Here is a 25,180-nt window from a genome sequence, read left to right on the forward strand (position 1 = left end):
GGATCCAGGAAATGGCCATGGAGTAGATGTGGTCAAGGATGAGCAGCCTGAAGCTCAATATATAGTGTGTGCGCTTGTATAACAACAGTAACTTACAATCATATTTTAATATTAAAAAAAAAAAATGCCCTCACGCTATTGATTCCTTTAAAACTGTGTTGCAGTGTTGTAACATGGAAATTGCTACATGTGTGTCTGTGTGTGGGGTGCAAAAAAGGATGGCAGTAACCGTGGTTACTCTGTGCAGATGCCATCTCGTCGGGGGATGATGAGGACGATACAGAGCGATCGGAGGACACTGGGGCGGATGGAGAGCAGTTAAGTGAGTATGGGAGGAAACCAAAGGGGGTATGAATGAGTTCGAGATGCTCTCCCTTTCCTCACCAGGTCGCGTAGATTAGGCACCCCTGAGCAAGATGCCTTAAAGAGACAGTAGTAACCCGTTTCTTCACCGATCTGACATCTTCCAACTTCTCCGTTCAATAATTTTCTCTGTTTCCTGACATTTGTTCCATCGTTAACTCAAGCTTCATTCTCCTACCAGTTACAGCTATGTCTCCATGACACTTTAAATGCACATTTTGGATGCAGAGAAGGCTAAAGCAATTAACTAATAGCATATTTGCCCATATCAAATAACAAAAAGTTCAGTTTAAGGGCTTTAAAATTAGCACATACCATGGTTTGAGTGCTCTAGTCTGTTAAATACCGAAGAGTCCCTAAGAGCATGTCAGAACTTAAGTGTGGGATGCTGATTGTGATAGCCAAATACTTAGAAAGGCTTAATCCCCAAGCGAAATAATCTACTTGGCTTTGTCAGAGTTTGTTAGCAGAAGTGAGATTCTGTGATTATGATTAAAGCAGCACAGACAGTGGATGGTCTTTATTTGTTCTGGGAGTGACACCAAACTCTTGTCAAATTGGACTTTTAGCCATATTGCTGCTATTCTATACATTAGTGTTCCTGAGATTTGCGTGCACGTGTGTGTGTGTGTGTGTGTGTGTGTATTTCAGGCTGGACGCTCCAGGGGAGTGCAGGGATTCCTTACATTCTTCTAGCTTGTGTCTCACAGGTAGTCAGGCCTCATGGAGCCATCCTGTCAGCCATTTAGTCAGCTGGGCTCATCCATTATGAAAGATGCCCATCTGGACTCAGTTACCCACCTGATGGGTTTGTGTGTGTGTGTGCATGTGTGTGAGAAAGAGAAAGTTCTTTACCCAACTTTGTGGCGAGTATCTGGGATGTTTCTGCACGCGCGCATGTGCACGCTTGCGATCGCATACGCTCTCACGAAAAGGAGGCTGAAACAAAGTTGAGGGCTTCCACATCTTGTTAAACTTCTCCACAGGCGCTGCGTCTCATCGTGAGTTCTCCTTCTCCACTTTTGGGCTGACTGTAATTGCCTGAAATCCATTAAATATGTGGTGGTGATGGTTGGGGGGGGGGAAGCAGAACTCGAGCAAGAGTAAAAGAAAAAAATGGTGGAGGGGAAAAGATCCAGCCACTCTGATGGTAATAAGCTGTTTGAAAACAAAGGCGAAGCTGTTCTGGCAGTACAGTTGCATTTTCTCGCCGTGTGTGTTTCTGAAAATTCAAAACCAAGATTATTATTAAAAGAAAGGGGGGGGGGGAGAGGGAGAAAAAGAGGCAGGGGAGTGGGGGTGTGTTGGATCAGTACCAACTCTTTTCTGAGCATGGCGTGGAGCCTTGGCCTCGGGCCGAGAAGGAGGAGGGTGGGCGTGGGAGGGAAGGAGAGTGGAGAGTGAGGGGTGTAGCTTTATATTCGTGGCTTTATTTTCTGGATCGGGCAACACAGAGCATTTTGTTTAAACTTTGTACAGAAGACTGACGAACATATGCTAGTGAAGAAAAGATGGAAATTTGTTTGTTTATCAGCGGGGGGTGGTGTAATTGGAGAAGATGCAGAGGAGCCTCTACAGGGATCTGTGAGGGGAGCCATGCTTAGGGTGGTGGATGGAGGGAAGGGGGGCAGGGGGGACTGATGTCATGATTAAGTTGAAAAGCCACGAGGAGCTTCGCTCTAAGCTCGGGTCTAAATCATCAGACCTGTATCCTGTTTACAGTTGTGTTGTTTAGATGATTGCTCACTTTTATTGCGTGTTCCCTTTGGTAAAAGTTGTGCATCTTTCGAATTTTTATAAGGGAACTCCTCCCCGTCTCAGTTTTTACTTTGCTTATGACATCATCTTCCTTGTTGGGTGGGACTCAGCTGAAGAAAAGTTGATGTCATAAATCTAAGCGAACCAACCAGGATTAAACAATGTCTGAATCAAAACTTGATGACGATTGATCTGCCACTATCTTTCAGATCGAATTAAACCTTCCTCACATGTGTTAAACATATGTAATAACTCTTTGAAGCTTCCTTCGTTTGTTGCATATTTCTTTTTTGGATTTAGGAAATCCTGCCATCATGAAAGGTTGTCAAAATAAATAACAGCGTTTCGGCTTGATCAAGAAAAACATTACAAATTGAATGCTTTTATATCAAATTTGTCTTGGTGAAGAACCCATATGAACATGGTAAAAGTTGACATTTTAGAGGTACTTTGATTTGACAGATTTTTCCAGCACTGGTACTAATTTACCATCAAGAAAAATCACTTGTTCAGCTTGCACAGATGAACGGTAAACAGGAGGATATTGCAGCTTAACAAGAAATCATTTCAACAATGAAATACTTCTCTGGGACACTTGCAGATTTAGCTCTCTAGAGGAGCTTAGAGAGAAAAAAAAATCTTGACTCTCAGTGCCTGAGTTAGATAACCTCAGCTCACCCCAGGCCAGCTAAGGATAAACAGCCGTGAGCGGGGAGCCGGATGTGCAGGGCTTTGGGGGCGGCAGGGATTCCTGGAGGCCAAAGCGTTTGGGCCAGCGAGAGTTTGGCTTCATCTGAGGGCTTGTTGGGTTTGAAGTGCTATCCCTCCGGACAGAGAGCATGGGAAACTGCACTGCTCACCTTTTATGGCTCAACCTCATCTTCTGACCGGCTGCCAGTTTGAGGTCAGAGGTCGGTTTTGAGAGACGGGCTCACGATGGGTTAGTCTCCACCTAATCTGTCTCTGTCTGAATGGATGGAGTGATAACAGGGCGAGTGTGCGGAAGTGAAGCTGGAGGAAAAAGAAGAGCAGTGATAGTGAGAGTGAGGAGGAAGATGAAAGGGGTAGTGACTAATTATAGTGCGAGCACTTACTGTATGCATCCATTCAGGAAGGAAGAGCGATGTTTACTGACTGTACTTTCCAAATATGCTCGACTTGTCCGGTTGTTTAAGCCAGAGAAATGATTGGTGGCTTCTGCTGATAGTATGGGCGGGAAGGAAAGAGAGTGCAGGGAATAGTCTCCTTCAATTTAAGCTTGTGTTTGAACCAGTAGCAGTCTTATCTTTGGGTATTCCCTCTGTTACTTGCCATATGAGGGGGAAGTGATGGTGTGGAAGACCGTTTGGATTGTTGTTTGACTTGGAGTTTCTCTTCCCCTCCGAGTCCCATCTGCTTAGGCAATCACCCTCCCAGGTGCAGAGAAAAAAAAGAGGGGCGGGGGAATCCAGCTGACTGAGTGACTGAAATTGTGAGAAAAAGAGGAGCTGACAAATGGACGAAACACAAGCACGGTGACAGATTTCAGTAGGAGAAATAACGGTTGTCAGTTTGGTGTTGATATGAATCTGGACAAAAGTATGCAGCGAAAACTCTGATATCCTTCGTTAAATGTGACATTCATTTTCTCCCCTGATGGCACATAATGATTTTCAAAAGGTGATAAGCGTCCTGGGCCCTGCTGTCCATATCTAGCCAAGTGACAGGCAGATAAACAGGGCAGCTATGGTAATTGGAGGAAGTGGAGGGAGGAAAAAAGCTGCTAAGTGGAATGAGATGAAATTGAATGTGATGGTCTAGTTACCCTCCTGGCAACGCCCAGGCACATTCTCCCCTTAGAGCTGATGTTTTTCCTCCCCTGCTACACCCCGTCGAGCCTGCAGGAAAAGTGTGTTTTTGTTGAGCTCTGTGAATGTTGAGCTCTGGTTTTTGTTCTGTTGGAGGGGGGGTTTGGGGTTCCCAAAGCCCTGGGAGTTTTACAAATGCTTCAGGTTTGTCTCTTCTTGCAGTAATTCTTCAAATGTACATGCCTTAGCCAGTCTGCAGTCCCACTGCCAAAATGTTAATGCCGAGGACATTATTAGGAAATCTCAGCCTCACTCAACACCAACTGTTCTCTGGTTGCAGGCGCGCCGTATTGGACCTCATCAGCAAAGATGGAGAAGAAGCTGCATGCGGTGCCAGCTGCCAACACAGTCAAGTTCCGCTGTGCTGCAGGAGGCAACCCCAAGCCCAAGCTGCGCTGGCTTAAAAACAGCAAGCCTTTCCGCCAAGAGGACCGCATGGGAGGGTATAAGGTAGGATAAACACTAATAGATCAGAATTTTTATTACTAACGTCAACTCACTTCCCTCTCTGGGTTTTGGCTGCTTTTCTGGGCTGCGGTTCTCATGGCCATTTTGTGAATTTTATTTGCAAGGAGAGCCTTCTCCTTTCAATACTTCCCTGAATGTCCTTTCACCCCTTTTCCACCCTTCGCTGGAGAGACGGGAGGAGGAAAGACAGAGGAAACGAGGGCAGGGTTTCTGGTGTGAAATTGGAATTGCTCATCCGTGCGCCTCTTCTCACCGGGATACTTTGCAGAGCCTCTCACTGTAACTTGACATGGTTCTATACCCCCAACAATTAGAAATGTAAGCCCAGGACATAAGGGTTAAATGCTCCTAAACAGTAATGCATAGAGAAAGTCGGTAGCGTCAGGTTTGAAATGAGTTCACAATGTTGAGGTAACTCGATCAGGGAGAACCTGTCCCACTGGCTTTAGGTTGGAGACTTATAGTGATTCCAGCTTGTTATTCTTTTGACCTGAAATATGATTTACAAATGCTATAGCTGAGCTTGTTTATATTTAAAATTCATGTGCTGTGCATGTTTACACCTTTGATTCCAGGTGTAGATTAAACTGGTGCTAGTCTGATACGCAATTTGGTTACAGTTTGTTTTCTCTCCTTTAAATTCATCTTTGTCCCCTTACTGTATATGATGGAGTCGTACTGATGAAGTGCATTAATAATGCAAATGGACAGTTATGAAATTCATTTATGAAAAGACCCAGTGATGCTGAATGAGTCTGGGGCTCCTGGTTAATGACTTGTGGTTTATGAGGAAACACATTTCACTGCCAGGAAAGTTTAGGTGCAGATTAATGTTGATGTAGCCGCTAATGTTGCTTCCTGTTGGCTTTCAGCACACTCATTACAGCACGGACAAAAAACAGCCACGACGTGGCGGAAATGACACAGTCAAGCTGTCAAATCTACCGTGGACAGTTCATTTCTCTCTTTTTGTCAACAAAGGCAGGACAAAAGCTGTACCTGAGCCCAGCCCTGTAGTATAATATCTCCATTGTGTGAAATGTAGGCCTGTACAAGCAGTGGCTACAGTGTCTCTTCAGTGTGCTGATGGAAACTCTATTGTCAACTCACACCTGCTGATGCCACACAGAGGTGAAGCTATTTTTGCAAATAAGTATGAATAACTGTATGTTTTTAAAATGGCTTTGACTACAGGATGGGGGAGACTAAATGAAATAGCAGTGGTTGACAGAAGAGGTAGACGGCTAACGTGGAAACACGCAGGGCAATGTTAGGCGTACTTGCAGTGTAAGTACTTCTTAGAGCACTCGGAACTTAGACGGTGATATAAACTGGGAAGCTTTCGCCATCAGGGTATGTAATCTGCATGAATAAAGAAAAGATTGTGACGTTGGAGAGTCATTTTGTTCAAATCTGACCTGAATATTGTTTGCACACCGGATCGTCTCGTTTCTTTAATGCTTCTTTTCAGATCCCCTCTGTCGTGTGCTCCTTTTTTTTTCTCTTTCCTCCTAGTCTTCACATTTAGCACCGGCTCTCGGTGTCTAATCTCTGCTCAGTGGCTCAGTATTTAATGACATGCACGTGATAATAAGTTGTGTGAGTTTCTGTCTGCGCATAACAAGAGACTGCTCCTTTACCCAGGTGCGTAGCCAACACTGGACCCTCATCATGGAGAGCGTGGTGCCGTCCGACAAAGGCAACTACACCTGTTTGGTGGAGAACGAGTTTGGATCCATCAACCATACCTACACCCTGGATGTAGTGGGTCAGTACTACACACACTTAGGCTCAAAGTACACCTGAGAGGCTAACAAAGGAGGGATGGAGGAGGGGGAGGGCAGTGGGTGTTTCTCACAGTGGGAATAGAGCGTCTTCTGTGGAATTGCCCAGGTGCGCTCTGGATGCAGGTGGAGGTCAATGAGGAATGTGGAAGCTAAAGATGAATATGTCAACAGTTTTAATATGGCTATCAATAATTTATATAACAATATTTAATTTGTGTTAAGTTAAACATTTGATGATTTTGAAACTACTCGAAGAATTGAGTGGTGTCTCACTAATGTAGAAGATCTTCATTTGGCCTGAAAAACATTTTATTGCTCTATTTTTTTTGCCCTCTGTACAGCTGGTTGTCTCACTATTCAGCAGTGATTGAAGAAAACAATCAGACTTCAGCACTGTAGCCAGACTGACAGTCGGAGCTCTGTTCCTTTTACGTTAACTAGTAGTTACTTCATGAATTTCTTTACAAATAATTTAAAAAAAATACTCATAACCCTCTCACAGACATATCATTGCATACAGCTGCTTTGATAATTCTTTCTTGATTCTGAAGAATCTTGAAAGAGCAGTTGTGAAACAGCTAATTGATTTTCTGCAGAGGAAAGGCTTATTTGAAGTGTTTCAGTCAGGTTTCAGAGCCCATCACAGCACAGAAACAGCTTTAGTGAAGGTTACAAATGATCTTCTTATGGCCTCTGACAGTGGACTCATCTCTGTGCTTGTCTTGCTATACCTCAGTGCAGAGTTTGATACTGTTCACCACAGTATTTTGTACTGCGCTGCAGTGGTTTAAATCATGTCTAATAAAATCCAGTTTGTTCATGTAACTGGAGAGCCCTCTTCAAACACTAAGGTTAATTATGGAGTTCCACAGGGTTCTGTACTAGGACCAGTTCTGTTTACATTATACATGCTTCCCTAAGGCAGCATCGTTTGATAGCATAGCATACATTTTCATTTCTGTGCAGACGATACCCATCTTTGTGTCTAGGTGAAGCGAGATGACACACACCACTTAGTTAAACTGCAGGAATATCTTAAAAATATGAAGTCTAATTTCCTGGTTATAAATTCAGATAAAGTTCAGGTTGTACTTGTGTTGTAATTGGGGTTTCCCCTGTATTGTAGGGAATTTAGTGTCTTGCCACAACTGCTGTTGTGATTTGATGCTGTCCAGATAAAATAAAATAGGTTGTTTTTGTAATTTGTCTTGATATGTCAGTCCCAACGAGCTAAAACAAATGTTTAGTGTCTATTTAAAGGATAGTTTAATGCAAATTGCAAGAAAAAAATGTTGAACCTACTCATGTTTCTTACAAATTGGCCCCTGATGATGTCATGAAATGTCAAATTCTTGTCATTTAGTACAACTTACAAGTCAGTAAAAAGATTTGTGAATGATTTTATCATCTAGACTCTGAGACAACAGAATGCTGGCTGAGCAGTATCACAGGGTTCAGATCCACCTCAGTCAACCCCCTTTTCTGACCTTTGGAGTAAGACAGCAAAGACTGTTTTTCTGCTCAGTTTGCAAAATCGATTGTGCGGACAACAAGGGGAGTGGGATAAAGATAGTAGATAATGTAAGCCTGTGTGCTTGTGCAAGCGCACACACCAACTTTGATCTTAAATTGGATTTGAACCAGTTCTCCTTTGGCCTTTGCTGCGCATCATAACTTATCTGACATAGTAATTCTTCTACAGCCTAGTCAGTAAACCACAAATAATCAGAATAGACATGAAGCTGCAGCTGCTTGTTTCACTGAAGAAAATTTAGGGTGCTACACTCATGCATTTGTAGTTTATGGTTCTAGCTCTGTCACTAATCTTTAGCAGTCATGCTGTAATTGCACGCTCTTTTTATTAGTGCCTCCATGGTAATGATGAGTATTATTTTCACTGTATCAGATTTAGATCAAATACCTGAGGGTTTTAGCACAAAAGTGAACATACAGGCACACAAACATGTGGAGGTCGACACACGGGCGCAAATGCTCCCCAACTAAGGCCCCCTGCTCTGCTTCGCTCTGCACTTAGCTCAAGCTCTCCTTCAGACTGCATATTTCTGTTTTTGTTCTGTTTTATTGCAGAGCAGTAAACCCCCTCCATGTCTGGCTCCACAGCCACTGCCCCCTGCAACCTCTTGCTTCATTTTACTCCATTATAGCTGGTTGGACAGAATGGAGAGAGGGGGAGAAAGAGAGAAAAGGAAGGGAAGCAGGGACAGAAAATGCTGCTCTTATCTGTCTTTTTTTTTTTAATTTTTTTTTTGTCCAAATGACCTGCATGATCAGCTATTAAAACCAAAAGCAGCCAGTTTGCTCTGGTTCAAGCTGGGCTTTGGAGAAAGGGTTGCAAAGTGACAGCCATGGCAAGTGGAGAAATGAGGAGTTAAAAGAGATCGGGGTGGCTATGTGACATTTTGTGGGTAGCCCTGTGTCCTCCTGTGCTGTGCTGTGTTTTTCCTAAGCCCCTCCCTGACCTTCAGGTCACTGTGTGCCAAGCCACCCAGCACCCAAAGTTCATCAGACTTGAACGATGGAATGCCATCTCCTTGTTGTGACCCTGGTAACAACAACACATAAAAAATTAATGCGGGGTTTGCTTCTTCGTTTGTTTTGATACAGAGAAACCTTAACTTTGGCCTATTTTTCTGTTGCTTACTGGAATTTTTTCCAAATATGTCTTCTGCTTCCTTCCTTTAAGTTCTTGTACAAGTTCAATGGGGAAACTTCTAGACCCATAACCACGCGTTACACACTTTCCCATCCCTTGTGTTCATTTACTGGAGACTTGACCATAACTACTACCTCGTTAACTCTCACCCTAACCTTATTCTAAACTTAAACTGACCTTTCATGCTAAATCTTTATGATTTATGCTATGGGAACTTCCCAAAGCCAAATCTCCTCCATGTGACAGCATGAACAGACTTGTGTCCTCACAACATCAGATCTAAGAGTTTACACACACACACACACACACACACACACACACACACACACACACACACACACACACACACACACACACACGTGATATTCCTTTTTCTAATTTAAGAAAGAAAAGCTCCACAGCCTTTTATTGTTTGCGGGTTTCTCCCAAATCATTACGTGGCCTATTTTTCTCACACCACCACATATTCTGTCATTTAGTCTAAGTAGTCAGCTATGCAGCTCTAAATGCTCCAGCCAGAATTGGCACAGCTATAATAAAGTTTCAAGTTCATTTAAAGAAAAAAAGAAAAAGGAAAAAGTCCTTTGACTTGCCAACATGTTCCTCTGCGTGTGATTGTTTCACATTTTGAAATGGTTTTAAAGTTCTTTAAAAAGAAAATTGCCTCATAAAATGCTGTTCGGTATGTTTTACAAAGAGCACGAAATTCAAGTCGATCACCTCTCCCTGTTTTGTAAAGATCGAGAGGGTGCGGAGGCTCGTGAAGTATGGGAGAGGAGAGAAAATGGGGGCAAATAAAGAGAGACAATAAACAAGACGTGCTCTAGGAATGTGCAGAGGGGAGGAGGGAGGAATAAGGGGTGGGATTGATCTGATCTGACAGATGTCAAAAAGGTGGAGCGTGGAGACAAATGCAGACACATGGAAGAAGTCTCTACCTCTTAGGTTCTGCACTATCCATCTGTCGATCCCTCGTCTTTCCTTCCTTTCACCCTGCTAATTATTCCCCCCCCTTTTTCCCCCTCTTTCTCTCTAATTCCCAGCCTCCACGCTCTGACCATCCCCCGTGACGAACCCCGACACGTATACATACACGGGCACAAACGTATTCACTACAGTTACCTTCAGGCTTTGTTTTGGAAAGGCGCTGCGGCGCCCCCGGCTCGGTGATGTCACTTTGTGCGTGTGTGAGAGTTTAGTGGCAGCGGGTGGTTGCTGTCAGTGTGGGGGTTGGTGGGCTCTTCATAGCGGTGGTGTTTGAAAGGGGGCATTGTTCCACAGGTCTCACTCTGGGCAAATGTTTGCTTGTAAAAGAATGCAGATAAGTCGAGATGTGAGGGCGCTATGAAGATATTCCGCTTTCCGAGACGGGCACATAGTTTAGGTTAACCCCCAATGTGCGCCTCGATTTATAAAAGTCCTCCTCTACCTGATTTCTGTTTACTAGAGCTAGATACTCCTCTTTGTTTTGTTTGTAGCTTTCAAGAGCTTCTTAGATTTACACATCGGGATCACCATGATTATACCTGCCTGGGCTGCTCGGAAAAACCATTCACACTCACAGTGCATAAAGCACAAATCAACGTTCACATTCTTAAACATCAGATTTAACTACGAGACTCTTAAAGGGAAGTGGCAGGCATTTAGACATGTTCTAATTTTCTTCTCTCTCAACAGAGCGGTCTCCTCATCGGCCTATTCTTCAGGCCGGCCTCCCGGCCAACACCACTGTCCACGTAGGAGAGGATGCCCGTTTCGTTTGCAAGGTCTACAGTGATGCGCAACCTCACATCCAGTGGCTAAAACATATCACTCAAAACGGCAGCCGCTACGGCATAGATGGACACCCCTATGTCAGAGTGTTAAAGGTAGGTCGCCTCACGTCCCCTTTTAGATTTTATTTCTGCGTAAACAAAAATCCTTCCCTCCGTTGTGGCGTTCTGCCAGTGACTCCAGGTGAATGTCAGCAGTCATATAAGGAACTAACTCTGTTTTTCCCCTGATGAAGTGCCAGGTTTTATCCGTGGGGATTCCTGCTTTCTCCTCTCTCCTGCAGATCCATATGCAGTAGCTGTAGTCGTGATGTTTGACTAATTCTGCTCATTCATTTGATGTGCGTGTCTAAGAATGTGTGTGTATGTGGATTGCAGCGTTCAGGCATTAACAGCTCAGACGTGGAAGTGCTCACACTCACCAACGTGACAGAAGAAGATGCTGGAGAATATATCTGTAAAGCCTCCAATTATATAGGCGAGGTCAGCCAGTCGGGCTGGCTGACTGTCATCACAGGTAACCTATGAGACCTGACTCACCTACACTCCCTCCCTACCTTCCGGTGTGGTTTCATAGGCTTCGATCCTGACTTGCTGTGCTGTGGTGGTCCTGCTGGTGGTCCCTTGGTTGTCCTGGTATCACAGTCCGTTTTCCCCCTTTATGTTGCGCCCTTGTGTAATAGCTGTTCCCCCACCCCCCGTCATTACCTGGGAATGGTGAGACCATGGAAGCACTGGACGAGCCCGCACACCTAGACATCAAAATTGACACAGCTAGCATCTTTTTTCTGTGCGAGCTGTGTCAAGGTGATGCATGGTGTTGCAGTGTTCTCCATGCTCGCTCTGTGTTGTGCATGTGTCTAATGTGTGGTTTAGACTTGCCTTTTCTTAGCAGGTTCTGTGGGTGATGGGAACCTTTTGGGTATTTGTTTCTGGTGCACTTGTTCTGTTTTCCTCATGTATTTGGTGGCATATTGGGTTCCATCTGTGTCCCCTTGTCCTCTCCAGCCCCGAGTGTTCCCAACATCCTTTCCTCTAGATGGAACTGCAACGATGGATACTATCCAGCTCCTCTGATTTCTCTTTTGGTGCTGTGGGGTCTCATTTTTTTCTCTTTCTCTCTCCGTCCTTATTTCTCTCTTTGACTCTTCTACTTTCACCTTCCCTCTTTTCCTCCTCCTCTTCCAGACTGCAGGTGTTAACACCACAGATAAGGAGATAGAAGTTCTCTACTTGCCCAATGTAACATTTGAAGATGCTGGGGAGTATACGTGCTTGGCGGGTAATTCTATTGGGATCTCCTATCACACTGCTTGGTTGACGGTGCTTCCAGGTATATACACCCATGTACTGTCTTCTGTTTCTCTTTTCCCGCTCTCATTCTTCTCCAAAAATGATTGGATTGTGTCATTTCAATTATCTCTCTGGAAGGCAAATCCTCCCTCTGGAGTCTAATTCACACAACTCAAATAGCAGATTATGGCTAGGAGCCAGCGCGGCCATCATCCAAGGCAATGCACTGCAAAAAGCAGGGAGAGCTTGTATTCTATAATATGATATGGCCTGGTGAGCTGCTGAATGCTCACAGCAGATGACAGGGTGGTTTGGTGTGCTCCAGCAACAGTTCAAGTACCTGTAGACTCCAAAACGTGGGGAAGGTTTGCCTTTCTTCTGTCGCTCTTGTTTGTCTCCTGCTTCTCGGGGAAAGTCTTTGAGTGCCACAAAAATAGCATTTTTTTCCCCCTTATGCCTCAAGCTGTACTTTACCCCCTTCTGGCTCTGATAATTGGAATCTTTTAAAAACTCTTATTTCTCCCTGAAATAAAGGTTGAAAGTTAAAGCTCAACACTCGCTTCACGTTGGCTTGACTTTCTCAATTATCAGAGCCAAAGCTTTCAACTTCTGCACAGTGAATGTCTTATGCTTGTGTGCGTCGTCATTTATCAACATCCTTTTTTTTTAATCCTCTATTTTTGTCCATTGCTGAATGTCCGGGCTGTAATTACACATGCCAAAGGATGAGAAACGTAAAACTCATCGACGAGTTAGTTCCAGGCTAAACGGGTGATTATTGATGCTCAAGTTCCTTTCAAAAAGTACAGTGGGCATTAAATGTGACTGAGAGTAGCTGGCTGTCGGCAGCCCTCAACAGACAGCCAGTATTAAACCATCATTAAGGCTGTAACAAGATAATAGTTTGGGTTTTGTCTGTAAACAATACCGCATAATGATCACAAGCAGGCTATTTCCTCTGGGAGTAATATGCAATATTTATTACACTCAATGAGCTCTATCTGCACGGCTGGCGCCTTTAAGGCTGTAACTCCTCTGTGTGTGAGTGTGTGTGTGTGTGTGTGTGTGTGCGCTGTGGTTTTTGGACCAGCAGATACAAAGTAGGCTGAAGAAAGGTTCCTACATGTACAGTAGCTTCACCTCCAGCTGGCTGAAAGGCAGTTTGGTTGGCTGTACTGTACAAAAGCCTTGTTTGTGGTCTGGAGGCTATGCATTATGGAACAGTCTGTTTCTATAGTGTACACACACACACTCAAATATAAACTAAGACCATTTCTGACAGGAAGTTCAGGCGATAGTTCGTTGATGGTGATTACATTTATACATGAGTCACCTCCAGAGCATCTGTCTCTGTGTTTGTCTGTCTGATACCCGTGTTTGTCTGTGCAAATGGAGAGCACGTATGTGAGCAATCCTAGAGAGTGTTCCTTTAACCTTCTTCGCCTGACCTCACCCTCGCTGCCATTTCTCTGTTTTCCTCAGCCCTTGAGAAAACTCCTGAGTCCATTTCCCCAGACTACGTGGAGATCGCAATATACTGCGCGGGCGTCTTCCTCATTGCCTGCATGGTGGGCATTGTGGTGGTGTGCCGCATGAGGAACACTGCAAAGAAGCCCGACTTTGGTGGCCAGCCAGCGGTTCACAAACTGACCAAGCAGATCCCCCTGCGCCGCCAGGTAACAGAAAGTAGATAAAGAGTTCTAAAGGCATCTTACACCTCTAGAGGAGAATAACACACATTGCATACATGCTGAAAACACAAAACATAATAACAGACAGTCTAGATGATATAGTTGTTTTAACTGGGGGTATCAAACTTATCTTACAGGCCAGTTTAATCTCCAGTGGGTTGGATATGCACAGCCAGTGCATAATAATCTATTAAATAAACTTTTAATTACTGGTTCTTTTACAAATCGAACTATAATAATGCACTTTTTTTCCCACATTCAGTCACTTTACTGCATTACAAAGAAACACTCATGCTGCAAGTCAAGCAAATGTGTCAGCATGGCTCATTGCGTTGATCACCTTTCTTTGGTGTGGTCCAGCAGGCCAGGGGTTATTTCTTTGTTAGTAAGAACGTCATAAAACTAATGAGGACTCCAACCTCTGGCTTGCATAAACTTAACCTTGCAACACACAATGCTTCTCCACTAAAATAAATAAATAAGCAGTAAAAAGTCTCCAAATTTGGGACCCTTTCTTTGCAGTTTTCACGCTTCTAGTCCAAGGGGCCAAATGGGATCGTTTTTGTCAGCTGTACCTTTGACAACCCCTGATATAGAGTAATGCTGAAAAAATAAAAGCTGCATAGCAAATAATGAGAGGTGAGGGGAAAAAACATTGTGGCACAATCTGAGCTACATAGTTTTCTCTCCTAATGAAGGTGTTGCCACAATTTAAACAAACAAACAAAAAAACATGCTATTTTTTTGTTTTTTTTATGATAACCATTTCTTTTAAAAGACCAAAGTAAGGCCATGTCGTATAAAGAGCAACAGAGCTCGCAAAGACTTGAGATAAAAAAATGCAGTAATCAGTTTTGTTTCTTTCTCACATGCCTCTCAGGGCTTTCATACATGGTTGATACACTTGTAAATAACACAAAGATTACAACTGATGTGGTATCTTAAAGAATCTACTTCCAGATCTCATTTAGGTGGCGTGCATTTTTGTACAAGTTAGCACTGCTGCCTGAAACTGCAGCCACAGTTTTTCTTTTTTTCACCCTGTGTATGAGCCACAGTTTTCCCTCAAAGGAAAACCAAAAGGTACAAAAAGTGTTGGATTACATTCTGCAGAGAGACTGATTCCTGTGTCAAGGTAAGGTTAGGCTGGAGGGAGGAGAGATGAGCCCTGGAGACGGTGGCGAAGCTGAGCATTTAACACATATTTATCAAAATTACTGTTGCTGCTCAATTAATCATCATTGAAATGTAATCTCCGGCTCTGGGAACGACTTTATCGTAATACCAAAGCCTTAAATGTGGAATTCCCAAATATACTACTTGTGCTGACGCGCCAGAGTTCCCAGCAATGTTGTTATTTTGTAAATAAAGTAGTCAGTCGTACATGCCTCAATTACTCCTCTAGTGATGCCTCGGAGCTCTAACTGATCTGTGAATCCAGACCGCGGTGATCAGCCAATCCCCTTTCATCCTGCAGGTCTCAGCAGACTCGAGTTCTTCCATGAACTCTAGCACGCCTCTGGTGCGCATCACGACACGGCGGAGCTCTGCACACGATGAGCCAATCCCAGAGTACGACCTTCCTGAGGATCCGCGGTGGGAGTTTTCTAGAGACAGGTGAGAAATATTCTTCCTTTTCCTGTCACAGACATTATCCTTCCTACTTACTGGTGTTTTTGTACCCTGAAGAAAGGAAAACCATAACTGATTATTTTTTCCCTCAGAAAAGAATTTGAGATTAGGCTCGTGTCACGCAAATAAGAACTCCCTGTTCTTATTTGCATGTCTCACCACTTTACAAAATGCCAAATAGACAATTATGTAAATCAAATTCAGCTCCTGCATAAACCAAAAAACACCTGAAAATGCTGATCTGCTACCCAGTCCTGCTTTCTTTTGAAAGGGGGTATTCAGAAAAACACTAAGGATTCAGAGCCTGTGTGCAGTAATTGTTTGATGGTATGCATAATACTTTTTTGGGGCCGTCTTTGAGCCTCTATCTGATTTGATCTCACCTGCTAAATGATCAGATTAATCATTTTTATAGGTGAAGAGTGCAGACTTTAATGACTAACTGTTAAAGCACAGTTGTGGTAACTGAGATAAAGGGCTGCTGGCTCATCTGTTGGTGCTTTAGTAAAATGACCTGAACTTGGCACGCTGCACACCGCCTCATCATTACAACGACTGCTACGTCACACTCTCGCTCACCCGTAGTGACACACACACATGCTTCTGTTGGGAAGGAGCGAAGCTGTGCTAATTAGTGGTTAGCATTCACAGCTTTCATCTGCATGTTTGGGCTAGGAGTGTTTGCTCGGTTTCATACCAGAGGAATTAGCACCGCTGAGGTTTTGGTTAGTCACAGTAACTACAGCCAGTGATAAGCTTTAGGGTGGATTTAAAAGGACAGCAAAGGTTAGAGCAGTTTAAAGCTGTCTTGAGGCCTTGCGTTTTGAAATGAAAAATGAAAATCCAAAGCTGTTAGTCTGAAAGGAGGCCTGTCTTTTGTTAAAATGAGTTGTTAAAAAAACAGAACTTGGATCATAAATAAAATTTTTTAGCACCAGTCATCAGTGGGGGAAAAACATTTCTGATATCATATTAGACTTTGTGAGTGTGTGCTGCTGAATGGCATTCTGCTGAGGTTTGCTTTTTTTTAACACTTAGACCCCCTTTAGATGAAGCAACCATAGTTGTTTTGTCTGGGTTGAATAAATGCATGCCTCTGTTTGAGTCTTTATTCCTTGCTTGCCATCCTACCGCCCGAGGGATCACGTTGGGCTTGCAGAAGGCTTAGGAATGCTAACGTTTGTAGTTTGTGTGCAGGAAAAATAACATTGATTATGTGTGGCTGGAAAGACAGACTGGTTGTCATTGAGTGTGGACAGACAGAGGATTGTGTTACTACATAAGGGCCACAGGCTTTTTTCATGTCCCAGTTTGAATATTTACATAGCCTGTACACTGAGCCTTAAGGTAAGGGCCTCTACTGTCAATCAAATAACAGACAGGAGGCTACACTACCAGCTCAGTGGTCTGATTGGTGCTGCAGCTCTGATGCAAAGTTATGAAAGAGCCTGTGTAAGAATTTCTCCCCCTGATTGATAAATCAGTGTAATAGAGTTTGGACGTTAAATTTAACACCAGATTTTGAAACATGCACCTGTAAGGCAAACTAAAGGAAGAATTCCATCCTTCTGAGGCCAATGTTTTAAGGCTAAAGTAGGCTCTGTGTAATGACTTGAGAAGAGTGTATATTGAAACATGCCAAGAGAGGGTAAACAGTTTAGAAATTAGTCCTCTCCCTGACTTTATCAGACGATTATCGTAGCCACGTCTGCCTTCCTACCTACTGCCCTGGCAGAGGCTGCGGTCGCTGTGCCAATAAAACACTCACACAGACACAATCTGATTTAAACGTAGCAGTCTAGAGAAAAAAACCCCAAAACCGATAGGGTGAGGTTGACAAGCTGGTTCTGTGCCAGGTTTCATTAACCCTCTCTCCCACACTCTAACCTGTTTACTGCAGCACTGTGGGTGAGTCAGTGCACACAAATCAGCCTCATGCATTTGTCTCCCTTTCTGCAGCTAATCAGCTTCCTGTCTATTTTTCCTTCTTGCTTCTCCTTCTGTGGCTGCAGGTTGACCCTGGGCAAACCCCTTGGTGAGGGTTGTTTTGGCCAAGTCGTAATGGCAGAGGCCCTGGGCATCGATAAGGACAAACCCAAGGAGGCTGTAACTGTTGCAGTCAAGATGCTGAAAGGTAAGTGAGTCTCAGTAGCGTTGTGTGTCAGACCGCGGGGATAAGATGTACACTTACTTCATTGTGTCTTCTGAGCAAGGTGAGAACATTTTACAGGTGATTTATGTTCCAGTGAGGGTTCACTAAAGGTGCGTGGTGGAGCCTGGGGCTGTCGTTATTATTCCTTATTGGTGGTTGCTGAGTGACAGCTAGAGGGATGCAGGTTGGGAAGGTAAGGGTTAGGGTGCGGTTACATACCTGACCCCAGAGCAGCAGCTGGCTGGAGCTCAGTCAGCACCCACACAAAGAAGTAAGTCACACTAGCAGCACTGCTGAGATTAATGAAAACAGGAGGAGGGGGCACTGGGTTGGTTTGAGGTTGCGGGGTACGGTGAGATCAGACATGGCAGCAGGCTATTGGGCCGACCTCGACAGTATACGTCTGCTTTTTTAAAACGACTCCAGATACGGTAATGGTGCAGTGGAATGCAGGCAATGCCAGTCTGGCTATTGGGATATCTCCACTTGCTCAATCAGTTCCATGACAAAAGGAGCCTGTGCAGCAGATAATGAATCCAGATTGAACGTCTTTAATTCCTTCTCCTCCCTTGCCCTGGTGCTGAAAGGATGCCTCTGTAGTCATTGTGGGGAGCTTCCCTCGCTGCTGTAACTCGAGCCGACATTGTCTGTCATCCACACTTAATCAGACGCACCTAAAAAACAGGGTGCTGTCTAAAGGGACAGCTCCTTAGTCCTGAGCCAAAGGGTTAAAGGGGCGTTTGGAATATGGGGTGTGTGTTTTTCAGACCTTCTCTTGGCAACCTTTAATATGTGACTTCTTCTGCTGTTAGATGACGCCACCGAGAAAGACCTGTCTGACCTGGTGTCAGAGATGGAGATGATGAAGATGATCGGCAAACATAAGAACATCATTAACCTTTTGGGGGCCTGTACACAAGATGGTGAGTGCATTGATTGTGAGAATCAGTGTGCATGCATATGCAGATGAGTTTGCTGATTTTCTGTACAATGCCATAAAGGTTTGCCACAGGACCCTTTAGTGTCCTTAAGCACACTTGTTGAGTCCCCATGAAAACAATACTAAAAACCCACTGGCTTACTCTGCTTAGTTAGTCTCAGGGGACAATGTTAAAGTCTTTGAGGTTTCCAGTATAGCTGTCACTAAAAAAGATGATAAAAAGCTACATTGTCATCACATGATAGTCAGTGGTTTGCTCTTCAGTGAGCGTAGTCTCTTTCTGTGCACACGGGCTGTTCAGCTGCATGCAAAGCAACAGGAATCGTCTATTCATATGCAGATTTGTGTTTGGAGCAATTACTGTGAAAAGGAAAAGAAGAAAAAGAATTGGCTATTCTGAGTTTTGGAAATGCACATAACTGTTGAAATGCAGCTCTGCACAGACTGGCTGCTTTAATGCCGTTTCTCACACAGCCCTTCTCAACTGTTTTTGAGCAGAAATTTCCATGAAGCAAGCGCTGGTTTTATGATCTGAATGTTCTGTTTTTCATTAAAATTCACTCTGAATTTTGTCACTTTGTTTCAAAGGGAATAATTCAAGTTCAAACACTTGTTTGGCTCCGTCTCTTGTGCAGGCCCCCTCTATGTCATAGTCGAGTACGCCTCCAAAGGTAACCTCAGGGAGTACCTCCGAGCCCGCCGGCCACCCGGCATGGAATACTCCTACGACATCGCCCGTGTCTCAGACGAACAGCTCACGTTCAAAGATCTGGTCTCCTGCACTTATCAGGTGGCGCGGGGCATGGAGTACCTAGCATCGCAGAAGGTAAGGAGAGGACACGCACAGACACAGACAATGCCCTGTTCTCATATCGATCGCACGCTTGCTGGTTGCCAAAACAGATCTCGGTGCCAGCACACAGAGGGTTTGATGTGCTGTATCCACAAAGGTTTTACGTAGAAGCTTGTATGTGCTTCACTGTGGGAATACTGTCTCCTAAAAACACAACTCTTACCCCGCCTCTCTGCCCAAATCCCTACATTGTCTCTCATTCCACTACAAAAGCCCCTCTGTGTAGAAGAATTGTTAAGTTTTCACAATAGGGGTGCAGCCATGTTGGCCGAAAGCAGCATTACGCTCCCTCTAACTGTTGGAATGTGACAGAGCACGCTGCCTCACACGCACGCACACGCTAAAGTGCATATGTACAACCATACATGTGTCAAGGTATGCGAGGAATCTTTACTGATCCAGGCTTGTTGAAGACTGTGTAGTCGATGTGGCGTCGTGTTATTCAGTCCAGCACTCCCTTTGTGCAGGAGATTTCTGGATGATTTCATGCACCACAGACACTTTAACACCATCCCAAATAAAGCATGCACCTGTTTCCAAGTTGATTTATTTACAGAATGAGGTAATTGTCTTATTCTCATCTTCTCCCTCCCCCCTCTTTTCTCAATCCACATCTCAGTGTATACACAGAGACCTGGCAGCGAGGAACGTCCTGGTCACAGAGAGCAACATCATGAAGATCGCCGACTTCGGCCTGGCCAGGGATGTCCACAACATCGACTACTATAAAAAGACGACCAATGTAAGTACTCTGCGTGTCAGCGGATGCTTTTTGGAGAGCTTCAGCGGGGGATGAGTTCACCCTCCTCTCCTTTTGCTCCAGTTCCTTCCCTTCCCTCATCTTTCTGTTTCACTCCGTTTCCTCCGCTGGTGTCTTGGCAAAAGCTGCAGGTTCCCAGGCGGCCTGTGAATCTAGTGCTTCTGGAGACTCTGCCTGATTACCCCTCAGTCTCTTGTTCTTTTGGTTTCATCGACACTTATACAATTAGCCCAGAAAAGAGACCGAGCGAGAGGGGAGGGAGCAGCAGCTTAGCCGTAATTGACATCTCCATAGCGGCCCAGTGGTGTCTTTCTTTCCCACCGCAGAACGTTGTTGCCTGCGCATCCTCATTTCATATGCATGATTGCCTTTTCATCGCATGCACAATCACGCTGAGAACTAGCTGACAACAACAACAATATTCGATGATGCTGACGGTGACGAAGATTAGGGCAAGCAAATGCGACAATGATTGAAACGGGACCAATAAAGACAGAGGCATCATTGTAGTGCTGCATTTTTTTAATATTTCTGTTAATCTTCATTGGTCTGACAGGAATGGGACACTTTACATCAGCCTTTTATTGAATTGCTTCATAATTCTTTATGGAATGAATGAAAACTACAGCAAATTCAGATTTTGTGTATTTAACTTGCTGCCCACCACAGCATCTGTAACTAAAGAATACCTATTTAGTGTCTGAATGATAATATATACTCACCAAGGTCGCCTTGTCAGCTACGCTTAGCTTCCCGGCAAGTGTTTCAATGCTACAGTGATAAACTCTTCTTTATCCGTGACCCTGTTTATCAGCTCTATTGCCCTAACAATGTAAACGTTCCTCAGGGAAATCCATTCTCCCCTAGACAGTCGCTCCTCTAGTGCCTTATTCCCTTGACTACTTCCACATATCAGCTTTTCCAGGAGTAATGAGATCTCCTGGTCATGAGGGATTTGAATTTCTTGCTGATGAAGCAAGAAATTTAGAGCTCGGCAGTCTTTTAAGGGGTACATTTTATTTGACCTCTCACCTGAGTGTGTGTGTGTGTGTATGTGTGTCCGTCCTCAGGGTCGTCTCCCGGTGAAGTGGATGGCTCCAGAGGCACTCTTCGACCGGGTCTACACACACCAGAGTGATGTGTAAGTATATAACAAAGTGTTTCTGTGTCCCACCACTGTAAATAATCCAAAATCCATTTACTCACATCAGTAGTACATTAAGCTTTATCATAAAGTAAAAGATGCTGTCACAGCTATTTTCTATAGCCTGCAGTCAGAGTGATTGTTTTTCATGGGGTACAGGAACAGAGGGTAGGTGATGGTTTGGGGTTTTTTTGGGGGTTTTTTTTGGTGCAGTGTTGGTGAGTGTTAGGTTGAGGGGGATGACTGGCTGTAGGGGGCCAGTAGTGGCCAGTCTGTGGCAAAAGTGAGGATTTCACGCTAGACTTGGAGCCAATGCCGTGTTACTAATCTGGCCGGCTTCAAAGGGCCTAGAAGGAACCCGGAGCACACCAGCACCTCCTCTTTTCCCCCTCTGATTCACCCCTGCTCCTCTGGCCCTGCTCGGAAGTTTCCCATCTTGTTTGGGCCCCCCATGCACCTCTAAACGCAACAATGCTGCAGCCTCCCTGTGCAGGCCTCATCCTCCCTGCATCCAGCCTCTTTTAACTCCCTGCCATCCCCTCTTCACTCTCCTCTCCTTATTCAGCAACACTTTGAACATGTGGATCATCATTTTGGAGCAGTTCCACGATCAAAATACCCCCCCCCCCCCCCTTTTTCCCCTACTCTTCTTATTTTCATTCATCTGGTATGTGAATTGCTGACCCGTCTCTGTCTCTCTTTCTTTTTAAGATCAAGAGTACTCATTCTAAAAACAGAACAAAGGGAGCACGTCCCTCTCTTTTTGCTGTTTGAGTCTTATGTGTTCTGACAGCATTGTTTGAAGCTTCTGCTCCAGACACTGGCGGCAGAAAGTGTATGTGGCAATTAGATAAATGCCTTGCATGCTGACCCCTGGGAAGGGAGGCTTTATGTGTGTGTGTGTGTGTGTGTGTGTGTGTGTGTGTGTGTGTTTCAGTCATACAGCAGTAGCACACTAAATATAGCACTTATCCGTCTAAGCCCTTTGATAGAGAATTTCTTTCCTGTCCGTGCCTCTGTGTATTGTTTGTGCACATAAGGATGTGTAAGTACACATGATGCCCTTCGTGTTCCACAGCAGCAATCAATAACCCTAGGAAGTACAAGGGGGAGGAGCTGAATGGGGGGTGGGGTGCAGTCATGAAGTGGCCACTGTAGTTCTGCTTATTAGCTCACCGCTAATTACGATTCATCACTCACTTTTAGTAATTGGCTTTTTCTCAGAGGTGCAGTTGGAGCGGCGCTTACGCTGGTCGCCAGAATGACAAGCGATCCATACGTGACATCAGATTAAATGAATACATGAATTCCAATTGAACTCGTGTGCTGTTGTTTTGACAAATGGGGACTTTACAGTCCAGCTGTCAGGGCCTCGAGTATTCATATTTGCATACGAATCGCATATTCATTTATTCTCTGGTTTTTGTGCTGCATTCTGTCATCAGAAATTTCAACAATAGAGAACAAAAAAACCCAACTGAATGTTTATTGACTGGTTGTTTTTTAAGTATAGATTCTGCATCTAGTTGGCTGGAGTACATACAGATCCACCTGGCCGCATTCCAGGTCAGGTAAATTGACCCCAAGCGTGTTGCTTTGTTTGGTACGTCATGGCTGACTGCAAGTAGACACAAACTTGTTCTCCCCAACAAGCGCTGAGCGATGGTTACAATCTCAGAAAGGAGAAATGAGTGTGTCAACAAGTGCAGTGATAGAGCAGAGAAGAAACCTGGCTGGCTGGTTGTGTAAACAGATGGAAGATCCTGATAAATGCCCAACCTGCCTCTCTGTGCATACTTGCCTAGTTAGACCACTAACACAGATTGTGGTTGCCTGAATGCATGTGCACACACTGCGTTTTGTCAAATGTGTCTGCACGTTACAATAGCTGCAGCCATTGGGTGAACATGAATCAAGCGTGCTGTCATTGCTCGAATGATTCATTTGAAACGCTCGGTACGCGATGATGACATCAGCAGCATGAAAGCCGATGATGTTAAACAACCGGATGCTGCAATGAGGAAGTAGTTAAAAATTAATAGTCACCAGCCACCTCTGGAGTTCTTTTGTCTTTTCTGGCTCTTTTGTCAATAGTGGGTGGTCCAGCGTTTGTTTTGGTGTGGTGCGATCAGACAATGCGAGTCTGTGCAACTGGCCAGCCGGGAACAAAAGCCATCATTGAGATCGGGGCCAGAGTAGCACTGGCAGTGCGTTTGAACCACGAGTCATTGGACAACAGAAAGAGGGCATTGACACCACTGCTGTCACACTGTTGTAATTTTCTAACCCATAGCCAAGTAAATGTTATGTATGTAAATGATTAGAAGCTTAAGGACATTTGTACTGGTTTGCAAATTCTAGAGCACTATTTACACAGATATATATTTCCTGCTCTAGTCATTCTTAAACACCCTGGTTAACATGTTAATGTGTATATATGTTCATTCTTGTGTTGCCAGCTGGTCATTTGGGGTGCTGATGTGGGAGATCTTCACCCTAGGGGGCTCACCCTACCCTGGCATCCCCGTTGAGGAGCTCTTCAAGTTGCTTAAAGAGGGCCATCGCATGGACAAGCCCGGAAACTGCACCAACGAGCTGTAAGTTTAGCTTTTTTTTTTTTTCTGCGAAAAGCACATATTCTCTAACTGAGCTGCTACCAAAATACACATCACGTCGTGCATCGAGACTGAATGCCAGCCCAGTCTCCCATCAGATCCATGACTACGCGGCTCTGTGTCCACTCAGTCGGGCTTCTGCACAGCTGTGCCTGTCTGCTATCAGTGTCCTCATTCACAATGAGACCTCTGCAGTCAGCAGACAATGGCACAGTTTCTGCGGCGGTGCCACAGCGAGAGGGCTGATGGGGGAATAGCAGAGGCGGATAAACAGAGAGTACACATTATAATATTAAAATAAATCCAAAACACTGAGAGACATGTTTCTAATCAACAGCAGGGCTTCACAATGTGGGGGGAAAAAAATGTCAGAGTCTGCAGTTTTTGTTTTTTTTTCTTTGATAATGGAGAAATCTGAGTGAGCAGCTTACTGTATACTTCCCTAAACAATTTGCGGTCCTTCCCTTCATCCCCAGAGTTTTTCTTTTAATAAATTGACCATAATTATCTCTTTTTCAGGTACATGATGATGAAAGATTGCTGGCATGCCATCTCATCCCAGAGACCCACCTTCAAGCAGCTAGTAGAGGATCTGGATCGCATCCTAACCCTGAGCACCAATGAGGTGAGCGCAGGCTTGTCTTCTTGATTTCTGGGTGGTCAGAATTCACACTACATAAACCTTGCTGGCAAATGGGAGTTGAGCATTCCATAGCAATAAAATAATAATGATACAAAAGCTTCTCCATCCAAACCAAATTACGCTCTTGCCAATGCATGCATGTGTCAGAAAAATGTTGCATAAGGATTTTTGTGCATTAGCCGTGACATTATTGAAATAAGGCCTAAATAGTGACTGAAAAAAAGGGGCCAGATGATTTGATCCAGGCCTAACATAGTTGCTACGGCCAAGTAAAGTTGCCCAATCATCAAATCCATACTTTGCTCCTTATGACGGCCCACTATTTTTTCCATTCCCCTTCCTGTCTCGTGTGATATCCGAGTGCCGACCTGAAAAGAGGCCGTCGATGGAAAGCTGTCAGGACTCGTCTTCTCTGGAGCTCGAGCTTCAGGAATTTATGCCAGCAAAGCCCCACTTTGAGTTTGAACTTTTGAAATGTAATAAAGCGTCTTTTTCTTGCTTTTTTTCCCCCCCTCTCCATCCTTTCCCTTTTACCCCAAACCGCTGGCAGATGTGGAGATCTTTAGTAATATGAGCCTTTTCGTGTTGAGCTGGGAAAATGGAAGCCAGTGCTCATTTTCTACAAAACCCCAAGAACTCTTCCTCCTCACAACTTGTCCCAATAACAGCCATGAAAGACTGGGAGGAAAAAAAAGGGGGGGGGAAGAAGGCTGCCTCGGCCGACAGAAAAGACCAAAACAACTTCCCAATGCTGGCTAAAGTCAAAAATTAATAACAGCTTTCCATCT

The 25,180-nt window shown here is 44.4% G+C and overlaps 1 protein-coding gene across 4 annotated transcripts in view; it reads left to right on the top strand.

Annotated features, from left to right (window-relative positions):
* The window catches only part of fgfr2 (fibroblast growth factor receptor 2), a 37,648-nt gene that overhangs the window by 10,230 nt on the left and 2,238 nt on the right, over positions 1 to 25,180 (top strand). For 3 of the 4 annotated variants that reach the window (XM_085368865.1, XM_085368868.1, XM_085368866.1), the window contains 14 exons: positions 248 to 322; positions 4,249 to 4,418; positions 6,081 to 6,204; positions 10,575 to 10,765; positions 11,858 to 12,002; positions 13,445 to 13,644; positions 15,131 to 15,270; positions 17,298 to 17,419; positions 18,250 to 18,360; positions 19,013 to 19,203; positions 19,850 to 19,972; positions 21,061 to 21,131; positions 23,594 to 23,731; positions 24,269 to 24,374. In XM_085368865.1, coding sequence (XP_085224991.1) covers positions 248 to 322; positions 4,249 to 4,418; positions 6,081 to 6,204; positions 10,575 to 10,765; positions 11,858 to 12,002; positions 13,445 to 13,644; positions 15,131 to 15,270; positions 17,298 to 17,419; positions 18,250 to 18,360; positions 19,013 to 19,203; positions 19,850 to 19,972; positions 21,061 to 21,131; positions 23,594 to 23,731; positions 24,269 to 24,374 — 1,907 coding nt within the window. The remainder of the gene's footprint in view (positions 1 to 247; positions 323 to 4,248; positions 4,419 to 6,080; positions 6,205 to 10,574; positions 10,766 to 11,857; positions 12,003 to 13,444; positions 13,645 to 15,130; positions 15,271 to 17,297; positions 17,420 to 18,249; positions 18,361 to 19,012; positions 19,204 to 19,849; positions 19,973 to 21,060; positions 21,132 to 23,593; positions 23,732 to 24,268; positions 24,375 to 25,180) is intronic. The other variant, XM_085368867.1, reaches the window with a different exon arrangement.

Source organism: Diplotaxodon limnothrissa, linkage group LG13 (assembly GCF_057381915.1).
Source record: "Diplotaxodon limnothrissa isolate DT_005_m linkage group LG13, D_limnothrissa_male_GT1.1, whole genome shotgun sequence".
Taxonomy (NCBI): Eukaryota; Metazoa; Chordata; class Actinopteri; order Cichliformes; family Cichlidae; genus Diplotaxodon; species Diplotaxodon limnothrissa.